Source organism: Aotus nancymaae, unplaced genomic scaffold, assembly GCF_030222135.1.
Source record: "Aotus nancymaae isolate 86718 unplaced genomic scaffold, 86718_ANA_hifiasm-v0.15.2.pri h1tg000014l, whole genome shotgun sequence".
In the NCBI taxonomy this organism is placed as follows: domain Eukaryota; kingdom Metazoa; phylum Chordata; class Mammalia; order Primates; family Aotidae; genus Aotus; species Aotus nancymaae.
The window spans coordinates 53227024-53246259 of record NW_026988425.1 but is presented as its reverse complement, the minus strand read 5'-3'; the positions used below and the strand labels follow the sequence as shown (position 1 = coordinate 53246259).

At 40.2% G+C, this 19236-nt stretch overlaps 1 protein-coding gene across 12 annotated transcripts in view; it reads left to right on the top strand.

The window, feature by feature from the left end:
- The window catches only part of PDE4D (phosphodiesterase 4D), a 1389427-nt gene that overhangs the window by 1179113 nt on the left and 191078 nt on the right, over nucleotides 1-19236 (top strand). The window contains exon 7 of one of the 12 annotated variants that reach the window (XM_064375998.1): nucleotides 10570-17243. The exons of the other annotated variants lie outside the window; for them this stretch is intronic. Coding sequence (XP_064232068.1) covers nucleotides 10570-10622 — 53 coding nt within the window. The 3' untranslated portion in view covers nucleotides 10623-17243. Of the gene's footprint in view, nucleotides 1-10569; nucleotides 17244-19236 lie in introns of those variants that run through there. 12 annotated transcript variants of the gene reach the window in all.

Below are 19236 nucleotides of genomic sequence, written 5' to 3'. Positions count from 1 at the left end.
ACGGAACTGAACTTAAGTTACTTTTAGTTGCTGACCGGTGATTAGCAAAGGTAGATAGCTTTACCATTTTACATTGAATCTAATGACAAACATGTAATTTTTCAGGTCCCAGTTGTTAGCCTCTCCTTGCCTAGAAAGGGTACTGGTATGACACCCAGCCTAACAGTATTTTAATATTACAGTGCCACAGCCGAGCATTAACCATATTTTAAAATAATAATATCTCTCACAAAGGGCAGCACCTTATAGATTATTGAGCTTATGACAAGAATGTTGTATTATCCTTCAGATGATCAGAAAAGCTACCATTAGAGCTGGGTTCAGTGGCTCACAACTGTAATTCCAGCACTTGGAAGGCGAGGCAGGAGGATGCTTGAGGCCAGGAGTTTGAGGCCAGCCCGGGAAACACAGTGAGACCTCCATCTCTACAAAAAATTTAAAAAATTAGCTGGACATGGTGGCATACATTACAGGTAGTGCGCATCTGTAATCCCAGCTACACAGGAGGATCATTTATGCCCAGGAAGTTAAGGCTGCAGTGAGCCATGATCATGCCACTGCACTCTAGCCTGGGCTACAGAGCAAAACCCTGTCTCGACGAAAGAAAAGCTACCATGTAAATAAAGAATCTCAATGTCACCAAAGTCCACTCCTGCCAGCATCCCTTCCCCACTGCCCTGAGTTTGAAAAGAGCAATACTTCCCAAACCTGTCTGATCAAGGGAATCCCCAAGGGCTACCTGAAAACAAACACAAAATGACTCATTCCCAGACTTTTCAGAACAGAATATGGAGGATAAGGCTCAGGATCTAAATTATTAACAAATGCTCCCAGGTGAATGACTTGATTGGCCAAATTTGGGAGAATAATGGAATACGGAAGGGAGTAGGTGAGAGGGCTGCCTGTGTACAGTGTTGTCATGGAGTTGTTGGCAATTTGTTGGAAAATCCCTGTCTTTCTGGAAAGTGTATTAGTGACACCCACAGCCCCATCTAACAAACAGTGTAGCCCAGGATAAGCAAGATCATATGCGCAAATGCTTCACGATTAGTGAAAGGAAATACACGGTGACATTATTATCTGTGCTGACTTCGTCCTCATGGGCATCAGCATCAGGGTAATCATCTGTTATCTCTCAAAATGTATACAAGATTTTAAGTAGACCAGCTTGCTTCTCTCTGAGAAAAAAATCAAGTCTCATGTCTACCTTTGTGGATGTGGGAGGGAGTGAGTTTGGGAAACGTTATGTTTAGTAACTGCATTCTTTTTGTCTTCTCAGACACAGCACCAAGTCTCCTTAAACCAATAAAAGAAAAAACAATAATAAAAGAACAACACAAACTGCATTCTTCAGTCACTCCCTTTCTCCACAAAGAGCTTCCCACCCATTTCAGACTTAAAAAACATTCTAGGCATACTCAGAAATACAATGACTGTGGTGGGGCAAAATGTTGAAAATTCCTTTGAGGCTCATTTCCCAAATTTTACGGGTTGGATGTTACACTGAATTATTTAACTAAATAAATAGGGCGTGCACTCGCAGCGTCCTTTCTTTTGTTATATCAAAAAGTCTCTCTCAAAAAATGCTTTAAAAATTAGTTAGATATATTATTAATACTAATATTGATGAAAGTTAACATTTACTGACATTTGAAATATGCTAAACACTATAGATGAGTAATCTGTTTAAAACTTATGATATCCAAAGAGATAGACACTGTTGCTATTCCTGCAACAGTGCAAAACTGGGCTACACAAGTTGGGTCATTTGATTGAGATATATAGGTAGAAAATGACGAAGTGTGGATTGACTCAGAGGCAGAATGCCAAGTCCTCCCCTAAAATGTACTGGCATACATATATACACATACACAGGCTGCTGGATCTGCTGGTCCTCAAAAGTTAATCCCTAGGGACTTCTTTCTTTCTTCCTTTCTTTTCTTTCTCTCTCTCCTTCCCTCTCTCTTTTTCTTTTTTCTTTGGAGAACAGAAAACAAATCTATGCCATCTATTACTGAATGTACACGAGTGGAGGGTGGGACAAGAGGAGTGATAAGACCTGTGGATGCACAGAAACTCTTTGGGAAACCCTAAGAACTCTATAGTTAAATAAGCTAAGGAAAGGATTCCTGCCAGGGGTGTAGGATTCTTCAAGCACTCTTCAATTCTCACCGTTCTCTTTCTGACCCCTCTGAAGTACCTGTTGTCACCAGAGTGCCCAAGGACAAGGCATCAACAGGGAAAGGCCCAGGCGTGTGTGAGAAGTCAGGCAGATGGGGTGTTTCAGAAGAACTGGGGTAAAGCGATGCTTCAGTGTTAGCACTCACTTTGTTTTAGGACCACTCACTGTGAAGGCCCTGCCTGCCTACTGGGAATATTCATCTTCTCTTTGGGTGAAGTCTCTTCATGCCATTATCACCTCTTAGCTACCATTGCTAGGCAAAAAATTCCCCAGCTCATCATCTCCTGAATTCACTTCTTTTAGATAATTCTGATGCGTAAATATCCAAAGTTTTGTTTTGTTTTTAGACAGAGTCTTGCTTTGTTTTTAGACAGGGTTTCACCTGATCTCTACTAAAAATACAAAATAAAAATACAAAATTTCAGGCTGATCTCGAACTCCTGACCTTGTGATCTGCCCACCTTGGCCTCCCAAAGTGCTGGAATTACAGGCTTGAGCCACTGCGCCCAGACATATCCAGTGCTTCCTAGTGTGCCATCTTCCTTCTCTTTTTTTGTGGTTCCTTTTCAGCACTGTTGGCCCTGTGGAAGTATTTCTAATTGACTGTATTCTATATGCCTCACAAAACAGATGGGTGACATTCTCTTTGGTGTTTCTGATGTTTGCATATTGCACACTGAACTGTCCATGTAGAGAACTTGATTTCTGCCTCTTCCTGGGTTTGCTTTTGCTCATTTATTCCCTAGTATGTCAAAGGCTATGCTTCAGCTCCAAGGACCCAAGGAGGAATAAGATACCTCCAGTAAGCTTCAGGACCGTTCCTCTAGAGCTTTGTGGAAAGTAAAAAGATAAAATGTGTTCTGTTGAATGCCAAAAAGCATTAAATAAGTAGAAAACAGAGGGTTTATATGTGAATGGAGAAATGAATAATTAAAGAAGAGAGAAAGGGAGGGAGAAAGGAAGAATGGAGCAGAAGCAGGTGAGATTGTTTTTCTAGAGAGCTAAGAAGTGGCCTACAGTGTTAGTTAGCTTAGAGACTGAAAGGGTTTGGGAAAATAATTCAGGAATTTAGGGAAAGCTTCACAGCATGAGAAAGTGGAGGGCTGAGATTAGTCAAAGAAGAGATGTTTCAAAATAGCCAAAAGGAAAATAAAAAAGGACTGGTCACGAAAATGAGACCGCAGAGGTGAATGACAGGTAAGATACCTCTGAGGTCATTGACTATGGACTGACTGTGTTATTTGACTAATGTTGCTTCTACAGAGAGAGACTTACATTTTCTCCTCCCATAGGAAAAAAATCTCAAACATTGGTAGGTTTTGTTTCCGTGTTTTGATGTACAAGTCAAAATCTATGTAAAGGAGGAGGAACAAATTTCAGGGGTCAGAAAATCGGGATTTCGTGGTTGGCTGTTCTGCTCACCCACTTTGCGTATGACCTTAGAAAAGTCACGCTGATGTCTTGGCTCTTTTCTGTTAAAATGTGGTGGCTAACAATAATAACTTCCTAATTTTGAGGAATTACATGAAATAATCTATGTTAAAAAATTAGCGTGGTGTCTAGGACATAGTAAACATCAGGTCTTATTTAAAAGCATGTGGAAAGTGCTTACTATGTTGGAAAGTATTATAAACTACCAATAAATATTATTATGTCATTCAATTACTGTTGATTCTCCAAGCAGTCATCTCTGGAAACTGTACAATTATTTGAGCCCTGATGCCATTGCTAAAAGCATTTTGGAAACAGCTTTAGAGACCATTTACAGACCATACAAGACACACACACACACACACACACACACACACACACAGACACACACACAGACACACACACACACACACACACAAGCAATAAGCAATCTCACTGGTTTATAGTAACACTTCACTTATGACCAAAAATATTATTTCCAATGTGATTACCAACACTATTCACCAGATAGAATGTCAGATTAGCTTAGATGTGGCTAACTCCAGAAATGAAACCATTCTCAAGAGATTTTAAAGAGTCTGAAAGAAGTATCACATGGACTTTCAAGGCAATTCCAAGACAGAGAGCCCTGAAATCACTACAGTATGGCAACAAATAGAATAAGCATATAAACAGGTTTCCCAGGTGCAATTTTGAAGGAGACAAAATCTGAATTCTAGTCAGTTTGTGAAGGAGAAGGAGCAATCTCTGGGAGGTCCTTTTTACCCCTCAGCCAACCTCACACCATCTGTCTTTCTACACACCCTTTCTTACTGTTTCTCTTTACTGGAAACTGTTGAGGGTGCTAGAAATAAAGAAGGCCAATGTATCCAAGACCACTGGATCAAAAGAGGGGCCTGAGAACCTTCATTATTTCCACAGAAAGGGCAGAAAAAGAAATTGCCCTGGACTTTTGTCATGCTGTTATTTCTCAGTGAGTCTATTAAATTATTGTGACACACTAGATAGTGTGTCTGCATCTTGTTCTTCGGGGATTCCATGCGACTTTCCCCTTGGCTGGCTCATCACCTTCCTTTAGTCTCAGCAATGATCCTTTGCTTACAATACAAAAAAAAAAAAACTTTGTTCACTTATGCAGGATGAAACTTAGTGGAAGAATATAGGAAGAATTCCCAATTGCCTGAGAATTAGTGTAGGATGAGGTTTGAAGGAATCAATGCACCTTACAGTGCTAGAAGGCCACAAATCAAGGGAAGGTCTCATGGCAGGAGCAGTCGAGTGAGATCCCCGCAACTGTTCTTAGTTTCTTTGTCATTATTTCAGGAGTCAAACAGCAGTGAAGAAATCTAATTAGTCTAGTTTGGGTCTTGGGCGTTAGCTAAAAGAGAACAGGGCAAGTGGCTTCAGTTCCACCAAACTGTGTAATAAAAGTGGTAGTAAGAGCTGAATGATGGGACCAGACTTTGTGGATTCATATTCTAGCTCTGCCACTTATAGATGCTTCTGCTCAAACAGTTCTTTAACCTTTCAAAGCCTGAAATTTCTCATTTTTGTAGTAAACACAATAATAGTATTTATCTCATAGGGAGTTCATGAAAATTATTTGAGGAGATATTTATGAAAGGCCAGGCGTGGTGGCTCACGCCTGTAATCCCTGCACTTTGGGAGGCCGAGGTGGGCGGATCACCTAAGGTCAATAGTTTGAGACCATCTTGGACAACATGGTAAAACCTCGTCTCTATTAAAAATGCAAAAATATTAGTCAGACATGGTGGTGCACACCTGTAATTCCAGCTACATGGGAGGTTGAGGCAGGAGAATCATTTGAACCCCAGAGGCGGAGGTTGCAGTAAGCCAAGATGGTGCCACTGCCCTCTAACCTGGATGACAGAGGGAGACTCCATCTCAAAAAACAAAACAAAACAAAAAACAAAAAGATATTTATGAAAAATGAATCTGGGCCTGGCGCGGTGGCTCATGCCTGTAATCCCAGCATTCTGGGAGGCTGAGGCGGGCGGATCACAAGAGATCAGGTGTTCAAGACCAGCCTGGCCAACATGGTGAAACCCTGTCTCTACTAAAAATTTAAAAATTAGCTGGGCATGGTGGCATGTGCCTGTGATCCCAGCTACTCGGGAGGCTGAGGCAGGAGAATTGCTTGAACCAGGACCCGGGAGGCGGAGGTTGCAGTGAGCCAAGATCATGCCACTGCACTCCAGCCTGGGCCACAGAGTGGGACTCCATCTCAAAAAAAAAGAAAAATGAAGCTACATGTATGGCTCACAGTAAGCACTTGATCATTTCTGGTTATACTATTATTAAGATTATCTAATAGGGATCCCAAGTAGTTTCCTGAAAGAAATTAGGGTGCTCTTAGATAGGAGAAATAAATGCTAGCCAGATTGGTTTCAATGTACTATTTATTCTATTACTTTATTTCTCACTGAATTTCTTTTTATGATACTCATTTTATTAGAGATGCAGATGGTACTTGTGATTAATGTATCCCTGAGAACTCAGTTCCTCTGAAGGAACAAAAATTATTTGACCACCTCATCATTTGAACCACACACATTTATTGATGCCTCTTTTATGCTTAATTCTATACAAGACACCATGACATGTGGCTCCTATAGGGAGTCCCAGCCTCTGCCTCTAAATTTATCATCTCAGTTCAACCCCCATTTAGATTGTCCATGCCCTCTGCATAGCCATTCACCTTTCCTGGGTGCAATCATGCCTTCCTTACCCAACATTTAGCAAGTCCAGTCCACCAACCTACATCGTGCCACCTAACAGAAGGAAGTACAAAGTACAGCCACTTTTAGAGTAGATTTATTAAATAAGTTTTTTTTTTTTAAAGATACGTCTCCCCTGACCTCCCCACCCCACCCCACCTCCCAATAGGCCCCGGTGTGTGATGTTCCCCTCCCTGTGTCCATGTGTTCTCATTGTTCAACACCCACTTATGAGGGAGAACATGCAGTGCTTGACTTTCTGTTCTTGTGTCAGTTTGCTGAGAATGATGGTTTCCAGCTTCATCCATGTCCCTGCAAAGGACATGAACTCATCCGTTTTATGGCTGCATAGTATTCCATGCTGTATATGTGCCACATTTTCTTTATCCAGTGTATCATTGATGGGCATTTGGGTTGGTTCCAAGTCTTTGCTATTGTGAACAGTGCTACAATAAACATATGTGTGCATTTGTCTTTATAATAGGAATATTTATAATCCTTGGGGGTAGGGGAAGGATAGCAGGGGGTGGAGGGATTGGGGAGGGATAGCATTAGAAGAAATACCTAATGTAGATGATGGTGATGGATGCAGCAAACCACTATGGCAGGTGTATACCTATGTAACAAACCTGCACGTTCTGCACATGTACCCCAGAACTTAAAGTATAGTAAATAAATTTTTTCACCTGCTCCCAGGGGAGCAGCTAGGCATTAGTCAGAGTGGATTCATTAAATCAATACAGAGAATCCTGGCTATACTATTTGTTAGCTATTTGACTTTGGGCAAGTTACTCTCTGAGCCTTAATTTCTCATTAGAAAATGGTATAATAGCAAACCTATCTCAGAGCATTGAGTAAGAATTAAATGAAGTGAATTAAGCACCAAACCTAGCATCTGACACATAGTAGGAACTAAAAAAAGAATACTAGTTCTTGAATAAACTAGTTCTTGACTGTACTATGAAACTTCCATCAGTTAGTTTCCAAGACAAATGAATTATGTTTAGAATTTGAAGCTCAGTGTAAGCAACAATGAAGTAAAGAAAACAACTGAATTTCTCTTAAAATTATTTTCCTTCACTAACTTATCCTTTATTGTCTGTGCTCACAAGAAACTAGCTACGACTGCAAAAATGTCTGCCTGTTTCTATGGCCAGTTCTTTTCTACATGTTTAAATTCCTAATTGTGCACACAATCTTAGTCACTATATTTTCATGTGCAAGCAATTAAGACTCATTTAACAGCCCTCCCTCTGGAAGTTTTTGTTCTCCATCTGCCACAAATCAGATTTCTTAGGAACATATTTGATTTTGAAACAATGTTAAAGTACTGTTCATTTTGTTCAAATTTCATTTATGTACCATTTTTTAAAGTGATGTAAATGGACAGCCACAAAAAGCTCAGCAGCTGGTCAAAACAAAACATCAAAGACACCATTGAAACGGGGTGAAAAAATTAAAAACTAATATTTTGGGACAACGTCAAATAAAAACCATAGTCTGATAAACATTTCTGAGACACATTTTGCCCATAACAATTATTTTCTTTACAGTAGATTTTAAATATGGGAAAATGGGAATACACCCCAGTTGCCACTCTGAATCTTAGCTGTCTTGAGTTCACAGCAATGTATATAATAAGGAAGTCAGAAGGTGGAAAACAGGAAAAGATCAAATTTGTAAGTTTTTAAGAAATATATGTAGTAAAAAGCTAGAGGTATCCAACAGATTTGTACAATAGATTGTTCATTAAAAAATAAATTAGATTGGCCAGGCGAGGTGGCTCACACCTGTAATCCCAGCATCTTGGGTGGCTGAGGCAGGTGGATCCATTGAGGCCAGGAGTTTGAGACCAGCCTGGGCAATATGATGAAACCCCTGTCTCCACTGGAAGACAGACAAAAAAAAAAAAAAAAAGGCCAGGCATGGTGGCACATGCCTATAATCCCAGCTACTCGGGAAGCTGAGGCATAAGAATGGCTTGAACCGGGGAGGCAGAGTTTGCAGTGAGCTCACATCATGCCACTGTACTCCAGCCTAGGCAACAGAGCAAGACTCTGTCTCAAATAAAAATAAAAATAAAAATAAAAATAAATCAATTAGATAAGTGAGATTATATATTCAGGGCAACTTAAATCTATGCTCTCAGGTTAAAAACAAAATTTAATTATAATTTTTTTTTTTTTTTTTTTGAGACAGGGTCTTGCTTTTTGCTCAGGCTGGATTGTAGTGACACAATCACAGCTCACTGCAGCCTCAAGCAATCCTCTTACCTCATTCTCCTGTCTACCTGAGACTACAGGCACACACTGCTGCACCACCACACCTGGCTATTAGTTAGTTAGTTAGTTAGTTAGTTAGTAAGTAGAAACAGGGTCTCACTATGTTGCCAAGGCTAGTTAAACTCCTGGACTCAAGTGATCATCCTGACTTGGCCTCCCAAAGTGCTAGTATTACAGGTGTGGGCACCACACCCAGCCAGTTTTGAAGTATTTAATTAAAAAAAATAATAATCAGGCTGGGCACAGTGGCTTATGCCTGTAAGCCCAGCACTTTGGGAGGCCGAGATGGGTGGATCACCTGAGGTCAAGAGTTCAAGACCAGCCTGGCCAACATGGTGACACCCCATCTCTATTAAAAAAAAAAAAAAAAAAATTAAAAAAAAAAAAGAAAAAGAAAAATCAATTAGATAGTAGTTCTCCCTCACTACAGGTGAAGTCCATTTTTATTTATTTGTTCAATGGGCTTCTTTAGAACATGAAGTAGAAGGCAATGCTTGGTCAAATTAAGGCAGAAAAAAGAATGTATTGGGTTCAGAACATAAATAACTGTGAACTGGTAACTCTGTAATTCAGCAAAAATGTGAAAAGAAGAGGATCGGCTCTCCTTCAGGATTTGAAAATTGAAATATTACAATTTGGAGAGAGAGCTTGCAGAAACCATATAGTTTTCTCTGCTTATATGTTCCAGTATTGGGAGACTTGAAACGAGTCACTAACCAAGTTAATGCAGTAAATTTCCATATATAGATCAATTGGATGTTTTACCCTCCCCCACCCTCCAGCTTCCTAAGGCTTTAATAAACTGAATTGTTTTAGTATCACTGGATGAAAGGTTCTGTGAAAGTTCAAAGTACTGTTATTTGGGGCAGTCACACCTGCATGTTTAAAATGCCTTTGTGCAAAATGTAGTCCAATCTACTTTCAAATCAGACCTCCAAAGAAGGACAGATCCCCTTAGGTGCTTCTCTACAAAGAAAACGTTAGGCTAGCAGGTCCACCCCCACTCACTATCTTTGCCTTTTTGTGTGTAATCATCAAAGGGTACCTCTGAAAAGACCCAGAGAAAACGTTAGTATCTCTTTTTTAGAGATGCAAAGCAAGATATAGATGGAGCTGGAAAATAGTTGTTAAGTAAATACAGGGGGAAAATGGAAATTGAGGGGCCGTTCTTTTCACTGACAGTTGTAAACTAAAAAGAAAATTTGAAGGCGCCTGCCCTTTCATCTGAATGGACTTCCTCCTTGGCCAGGGCACTCTACAATTTAACCTGAAAGACGGGTTTAGGCCATGACAGGAAGTGGGGGTCAGACAGGCCTTATTTCACCCCTCCAGCACTAACATCCACGCGGAACTTAAGTCTGATAAGAAACACTTACCATCTATTTTCTTGGAGGCCTGTTAACTGGAGGCTTTCTCGCCTGTTAAAACTTTGGTCTCCCTTATTTTAACCTAGACGTTCCTTTCTACCAATAATAACTCTTTCAACTAGTTGCTAATCAGAATATGTTTAAATCTACCTATGACCCGGAAGTCTTCCCCCTACTTGGAGTTTTCCTGCTTTACAGATTGAACCAATGTTGAGTCTTACATGTATTGATTGATGTGTTATTTCTTCCTATAATGTATGAAAGCAACCTGTAGCCTGACCACCTTGGGTGCCTGTCATCAGGACTGCCTGAGGCTGTGTTACAGGTACATCCTTAACTTTAGCAAAATAAACTTTCTAAACCGATTGAGACCTGTCTCAGATGCTTTGGGTTAACACAATGAATATGAAAAAACAACTATTTTAGAAAAGCATCTAAGCTCAGAAATCACAGGCATATGATGCCTGCCACTAAGGGAGTTAGTTCCATTGAAGGATATAATTGAGAGTGAAATGAACAGTGTGCTAAAAACTTAGGGATAGTAGTTCACAGATTTGTCTGTTCCTTAGAATCACCTAGGGGGCAGACACGGTGCCTCACACCTATAATCCCAGCACTTTAGAAGGTCAAGACTGGAGGACCACTTGAGGCCAAGAGTTCCAGACCAGCCTGGGCCACACAGTGAGATCCTGTTTCTACAGAAGATAATAATAATCACCTAGAAATTTCTTTTTTTAATTCAGCTAGTGAAAGAAAAAAAAATCCAAGATTTTGAAACAAACTCAAAGACAACAGCAATATTCAAGCATAAGATGTAATAAAGACTGTGTACTAGATAGCTAGATATGCAGAATAAAAAGGAAGAGGCAGTTCCAAAAAAAATAAAGGAGGACGAATGTATAGGATTTTGTAACACTAATTGTATGATTTTACTGAGTAGGGTAAAATGCTTCTGACAATGTGTGAAAATTTATAATCCTTAGTATTATATATAGGATAAACATAGGTTAAGACCTGTATTTCAAAGTTGAATTTAAGGCTGGTTTATCTCTGTGCTTAGATTTCCTACACTTCATTTAGAAGAAAATGTCCTGTATGTTGAATATTCACGAAAATCTGAGGCGTTATGCTTATTCTTAACCTCTTAAAGGAGTGCACTGAATATAATTAAATCATTTTTGCTGGCTCTGGTTGTCATGAACATCTGCTTTTGTACTTCTCTGTCATTCACAAATGCACTTAGGAGCTAATGATCTATGAGGACTTTTTTTGCCCCTACAGTAACATGTAGCAAATCTGGCTGCACTTTACTTTTTCATCTGTTGCTCCCATGTTGTCTAGTGGTCAGTTCATGCTGTTACTAGGCTTGGCCTTATTGGCATCTTTAGTGAGCTGCTGCTGCTTTTTTCCTTGGCAAACCTGACTACCAAGCTATTGCATTGACCATAAAATAAAGGCAAATTAACTCAAAATAAAAGTGAGGGTTGAGGGCAATTCATCTCTGAGGTAGACCTTTAGGATATGAGATGCATAAAGTGAACAACTTTCTAAAAGCATTTACTTGACTTTTCTGGGTTCTTTTCACCTACTTACTGATTTTGAATAGTATACCATTCCTGGATAATAAATCCGGATAAATAACTTGTCACTGTACCTCTAGAAAAAATAAAATCAACAAAAATATGTTTAATTCTATGCTCTCGGTTTCAAGAAGACAAAAATGAATAAGATGTCCTACCCCCAAAGACTTGACACAATATAATTGTACCTATGAAAAAGAAACTGTCTAGGTGTGGTGGCTCACCCCTGTAATCCCAACACTTTGGGAGGCCAGGGCAGGCAGATCACTTGCGCCTAGGAGTTTGAGACCAGCCTGGGCAACATGGTGAAACCGTATCTCTTCAAAAAATACAAGAATTAGCCAGGTGTGGTGGCACATGCCTGTAGTCCTAGCTACTGGGGTAGCTGAGACAGGAGGGTTGCTTGAGCCCAAGAGGTCGAGGCTGCAGTCAGCTCTGATCACTGCACTCCAGCCTGAGCAGAAAATCTTTTTTTTTTTTTTTTGAGATGGAGTTTTGCTCTTGTTACCCAGGCTGGAGTGCAATGGCGCAATCTCAGCTCACCACAACCTCCGCCACCTAGGTTCAGGCAATTCTCCTGCCTCAGCCTCCCGAGTAGCTGGGACTACAGGCGTGCGCCACCATGCCCAGCTAATTTTTTTGTATTTTTAGTAGAGACAGGGTTTCACCTCGTTGACCAGGATGGTCTCGATCTCTTGACCTCGTGATCCACCCGCCTCAGCCTCCCAAAGTGCTGGGATTATAGGCGTGAGCCACCGCGCCCGGCCTGCAGAAAATCTTAAGTAGTCTCAGGACGGTGCCACAGAGTATCATAAGAATTCTGAGGAGGCAAAGACCAAATTAAAATAATAAGCAATGAAGGCTTCCAGCAAACACGGTATTTTTGTTGGGCCTTGAACGTTCCTCAGATGCTTTAGTTTAATGTCCCCGTAGTCATACTTTCTGTAATGGGAATGTTAATGGGTGATTACTACTCCAGAGCTTTAGGACTGCTTCCAGTATCCCAGCAAAGCGGCCCTTTTCAACTAGGACCCTTTGTTATTAGAAAAGAGAGGTGGTCCCTTGTGATTTCTTAACATTTGTTTACCTAGCCTCAGGCACTGAGCTTCTGAAATTCCAGGCAAGAGTAATGCCTCAGGGTTTAGAGACCAGGGGTGTAATCCCAGCTCTGCCCAGCTCTCTGTGTAACTTTTGGTCAGTAATCTAACCTGGGTTGTTTTCTGCAAAATGATGATATTGGATTAAATAGTATCTAAAAATCTAAATAGCCTTTTCCTAATCTTTTGTTATTATTTTAAAAATGCATGCCTCTGATGAATTACCTTTATTTTCTTTAGTCATATTACCCTAAGAAGTGAATAAAAGATACCAAGTCAATGTGTGAATTCCACTTTTCCCAGTCTGGATGTTTAGGGGATATCCTTGACACCATTTGCTATTTTAAATCTTCAACAAAGAGTTAAAAGAAAATTCTGGCACTCCTATCTAGTCATCCTCTCCAGTTGGCAGAAGTCTTCATGTGGACTTGATGGTTGCCTAGAGCAACAAAATATTAGGGACAGAAACATGTTCAGGGACTCGATTGTATAAATGACTCAGAGCCGAGAGACCTTTTCCAGCTTCACTGCAGCCCATACTTAGCGAGAGTGGGTATTTGTCTATTCCTGTCTGCACCACTGTGACTTGGAGGTGCCTATTATTTTGCTTGCTAAAATATGGAAGCCAACCTTGAAACTGGTGGAGAGGAGTTAAATGATCAGAAGGCAATTGTCTTCATTCAGCATGTCTGACACATAAAATATCATTAGGACTAGCAAATATAAACAGGATCAGGGAGTGGTCATGGGCTTTGAAGAGCACATACCAAGACCATTAAGGGAACTCAATGTAAATTCAATATAAGAGCTACTATTCAAGGCCAATTATCTCTTTTTAGTTAGAAGAGCCCAGTGGGGAGCCACTCACGCAAATCAATACCCCTTTCCTTCTCTCAGTTGGAGCCAGACATCACTAACTATGCTCTGAATTAAACTAAATTTTGAAAATGTTTCTCTGTCCCTAAACTCTTTAAATCCTGAGGTCATCCTTTCTTTGTTCCATCAGTCTGGCTCCATTATACCAATTACTCCAGCTTGTTAAGGAAGTTATTAGCATATGGTAGTCCTGTCTTTTGCTTCTATGCAATGTTGCCTGGAGCAAGAATTGGAGGGAGAGGTATTAGCCAAGTCTTGTTACTTTAAGGCCCCTCTCTTTAACTGTTTAACTAGGTTCCATCTTAATTATGTATTTGGTTGGTTTTATTTTGATATCCAGTATACATTCTTCTCACTTGCACATGAACAATGCCATTTGTTATGGTAATAATAACAACTACACAATATCGCTCTCTGTCCCCATTGAATACTCATTGAATGTCATTATGATCAGGAGCTGGTCCTCTTGGTTTGGACATTGTGCTTTTGAAATGAATACACTTTTTGAAGGATTGGAAACTTGGTCCTAAATTCACGTAGTTTACAATAGTAACTCTTATCCCAGTAACCATAGCAGCTGTTTGGAAAAATGTCTTTGGATCACTTGTTTGCAAATGTCTTTTTCCTTAGGATCCTGGATGGAATTGAACCCATATACGTTACTTGACATGTGAAACACATGTGACCCTGGCAGATGATTTGGTTGACCTTGAAAACTACAGCTGTTTAGTCACTCTGAAAACAATGCAATACAAGTGATTTACTAGGCTTCAGTTTTAACCATTTTATGCTGACTGGTGGAAATTCTAACCCTTCATAAAGAAAAAAAAAAAAAAGAGAGAGAGAGAAACAATGAAAATGTACCATCCTGGGTATTAATGTCATTAATTTCAATATATTTTCTCACAAAAAGTGTAAAGAAGTCTTTGCTTGATCTTATGGGAATAAACAACATACATGTGGCTTTATTTTGCTTTTTTTTTTTAATTAATGAAGAAATCCAAACTTTGACTTTGTTTCTTCTCCACCAAAATCAAAAGCAGTCTAGAATCTCCCTCAAAGATCAAAGCTTTTTGCTTACTATAAAGTGTGTGCCCTGCTTAGGCATTACATGGAAGGTTAGCATTCTGTTCCAAGAAATCTCTATTAGTTCTCTAGTTGCTATGGATATATTCTCTTGTAGCTAGAATATGGTTCAGTGAATGAGTCCTGAAAATTTTGCTGTGTATATCGTTGTATATCATAAATATATAATATCTTTTATTTCAATTTTTAAAAATTGCTCTTCACTCAAGACAGAAGTTGATTTCTTTTTCCAGAAATTCAGAGTGAGCAGTCCAGGGCTGCTATGGCTTCTCTAAAATCACCAAGGGCCCAAAGCTTCTTCCAAATAATTTTTTCACCATTTCTAGATTATAGGCTTTGTCTTCATGGTCCAAAATGACTGCTAGAGCCCTAACCGTCACAACTAAGTGACCAGCAGCAAGATGGAAGAAGGAAGAAGGAATAGCACACCCACTCCTTTTAGAAGAGACTTCTGAGAAATCCCACATAATGCTTCTACTTACATCTCCTTGGCTCAAATTTAGTCTCATGCCACATTGAGCTGCAAGAGACTAAGAAATAATTTTTTTCTGACAAATCTCTAGTTCAGGGATTTCAATCTCCTTTAAGCAAATGAGACTTCTCCTAAGCTCTCCCTCTTGCCTGCCTAGTCTCTCTCAAATCTCGTCATCTTGTTCTCCTTACTCACTTTGGAAAAACCCAACTCTGTCAGTTTTACAGTCCACCTTCTCCGCTTCCTTACTGGAACTCCTGGGAAAAACAATCCCACATCACTTCAAGCTGGAATTCCAACAAAGTCAAGACCTCTCATTTCATTGGACCCTCAGAGCACTTGACACTTAGTTACTGCTGTGCCCTCTCTCTCAGTCCTCTTCATGCTAATTCCAAACCTTACCTCCCTCTTCTTAAGCCTCCTGAACCAGCAGCTCCTCATCTCCTTTCAGCAAATAACTTGTTGCTTTTTGAAGAAAGACCGTGTCAAGGCATGAACTTCCATCACTCCTACATCTTCTTGCCATAGATGTCATCCATAGATCTCTTACTGACACTTACAGATTCCTTCCCCCTTTCTGGTCTCAGTGGATGAGGTTTCCCTTCTTCCTCTTGCTCTGAGTCAACCCCTGCATCTGGGCCCTTGATCTCTCCTCCCAGCTCCCCCAGGTCCTGGCTTCCTCTATTTTCCTTTCTGTCTCTCACATCTTCAGTCTTTACTTTTATTCTGGCTCTTTCCCCATCCATGTCTCTCACAATCTTAGAAACAATACACTACAAACCACAGCAAAGTTCAGCTGACTCTTTATGATCCTTTAGCTAGGTCTTGATCTTCTCAGTCAAGTTGCTCTGCCTCCTCATCCCTATTCAGTCTGCAGTTTACTGTAGTAGGACTTTCTTGCAGCAACTCTGTTCCAGCTGCCCTCCCATGGTTACCAATGAACTCCTAATTCTTCTTAGTTCTTAGAGGCTTTTTCTTCTTAAACTCTTTCCTTGTTCATTTTCTCAGTAAATATTTATTCAACATATTTTTCTTGGGAGCCATTTTGTTCCAGATGGTTCCACACTCTGCTTGCTGCTCTGAATACTTCTTTTCACCATTCTTCATGACCTGTCTTCCTCCCCACTTTACCTCTTAAATGGAGCATTCTAGAAGATTCTTTTTGATTCATTCTTTTCCTCTGTGTACTCTCTAGATGCTTTCATGTACCTCATAGTTGTATTTCCCATCTTATGAAAGTGAATACCAAAACTTTGTCTCTACTCAGACCCCTTCTTCGATTTCCAGATTTATTCACACAAAAGCCCAATGTCCATTGGTATCCAACTGTTCAAATCCAATATGTCCAAAGCTGGACTCACATATTTCTTTGCAAATCTGTTCTTCTTATCTCAGTTAGTGAAACGCTTTTATCCAAGATTGAAACTTATAAATCATGAACCCTTCTACCAAATCTCTCTCTCAATATATTTTTGAAACAGAATCATCTTACTTTGTCACCCAGGCTGGAGTGCAGTGGCAAGATCTCAGCTCACTGCAACCTCCAACTACTGGGTTCAAGCAATTCTCATGCCTCAGCCTCCCAAGTAGCTGGTATTACAGGTATGCACCACCACACCCAGCTAAGTTTTGTGTTTTTAGCGGAGACAGGGTTTCATTATGTTGGCCAGGCTGGCCTTGAATTCTTGGCCTCAAGTGATCTGCCTACCTCAGCCTCCCAAAAGCTACCATGCTTGGCCCAAAATCACTATATGTTTATTTTATTTTATAACTATTGCTCAAATCCATGCTCTCTTCTGTAACCCACTAATACCTCCCTAGTAGAGGCACTCACCAACTCTTCCCTGAATTACAGTACTAGTGCCTGGAATAGTGTTTTTGAAACTGTCAGTTGCATTTAGCATTTTATTTAAAAAGCATGATACAGAATAGAGTAGAAAATAATAGAGTATAAAACCACATCTATAATATCAAAGATATGGTTTTATAAAATTGTTGATACACACAGATGTGCAAACATACACATTTTGTCATGAAAATGTATTTCTTACTATAATTTTTAAAATTAGAGAGCCACTTTATTTTTAATTTTAAATAGTACCACTACCACACTGATTTTTTTATTTTATTTTAAATAGAGAGCTACTTTCTTTCTTTTTTTTTTTTTTTTTTGAGACGGAGTTTCGCTCTTGTTACCCAGGCTGGAGTGCAATGGCACGATCTCAGCTCACTGCAACCTCCGCCTCCTGGGTTCAGGCAATTCTCCTGCTTCAGCCTCCTGAGTAGCTGGGATTACAGGCACACACCACCATGCCCAGCTAATTTTTTTTGTATTTTTAGTAGAGACGGGGTTTCACCATGTTGACCAGGATGGTCTCGATCTCTTGACCTCGTGATCCACCTGCCTCGGCCTCCCAAAGTACTGGGATTACAGGCGTGAGCCACCGCGCCTGGCGAGAGCCACTTTCTTAAATGATCTCTGTTCTACGTCTTCTTAGTTCTGCCTTCCACAATACCAGCAGATTTATCTAGTTGAAAAATTAATCTGCACATGTCTTTCTTCTTAAAACCTTATCATGCCTTCCCATTATCCATGATCAAATCAGATCTCTTGGGTGTGGTACCCAAAGCTCCTACCAGATATGTACTGTGCCTCCTCTCCAGCCCAGCCCCTGCCTGACTCTTTCAGCAGCAAACTTCTTCCACCCACGTGCCCCATGTTTCACAACTGTCTTCATTTAATTGCACTCTTCTCACCATCTAGAACTCACTTCTCTCTAGTAATTGCCTGGCTCACTTCTTCTCATTTTAGAGGACACCTAAAATTCAAGACAGTTCCCTTCCTCAGGCCAAGTCAAGAGATCTTCTCCCAAACCTACTTCGACCATAACCTAATGAGTTGCTCTAAAAATTATAGTCTATGCCTCTTTATTAAAACAAATAAACAAACAAAAAATCCTGCCCACTAGTATAGCAATTCTTTTGTTGTCTCTCCACAGTACTAGTGTGTGGTTCTGGGACACTGTCATGCCAACTTACATGTCTTCAATAGAACTGAAGTAGAAAAGATCAGCTGACTCTTACACATCTCTTCTCAGAACATCTTGGAATGATACATGGGTACAATATAAGAGCAAAACATGGAACAGCAGAAACCAGCATGGAAAACTTTTTTTCCTATTTGAGAAAGTGGTATGAAAATGTGTCTCTTGATCCCTTTGGCAGAGGGAGTAACTTGAAAGAAGTGGATGTTGGACGATCTTCTCCACTTTGTCAGCCCTCTGAGCAGAAAGAGGAAAATGCAAGAAGTGATGCCATTGCTATGTTTGTTTCATTGGCCATTATTTTAAATAACTCATATGGTGCTGAACAAGGACATGTTTTTGTGAAAAGGACAAAATTTCTTTTGGTTTGTCTGAATAGCATTTAAGAAAAGCCTCATAGTGGTCAATGAAGGTTGGCCTTTCACCCACTGCTACTGGAGAGTCTGTGAGAACACTATTTATTCAGCCTCATGGAAACGCTGGGGAGGCATGTCTGGGATCTGTCCACTGTGCAGCACCATGCCAGGTGCACAGAGAGTTGTTGTGATGAATGTCAAGGGAGGTGGTGGGGTTTTTGTTGTTTTTGTTCCATTTTTTTCCCTCTGATTTGAGCTGTGGTTCCATTCATTCCACCTCCCCACCCCTAAAAGCAAGAATAGATCTCTGATCACTTTCTCATACTTTATCTGCCCTAACTTCCACTTTCCTTTTCCTTTTCCTGAGAGGAGAACAACTCCACAGTGCCTTCCTTTTATGTTTGGGGCCAATTCTGTTGCGTTGTTTTATGGTCTTGAACTGAGAGCTGCCTCAGCACTCAGCACCAGTCCCTGGACTGTGAGACTAATGAGAAAAGCAAAATGACTTCAAGTAAAAGGAAGTGGTTTGTGTTGTGGAGAGAAACTTGGAAAGAAACACCACCAAGAACACTAGGGGCTTTATTTTCCCTAATGTCTACAGTTGGGTTAACACATTTCAAAATAACCGGTCAATTTAGTTAATCCCATCAAATGGCCCAGTCAATACAGTAAAGAGGAAGGGAAAATAAACAAATGGTTTTTTTGGATGACTGGTTTAGCTTCAC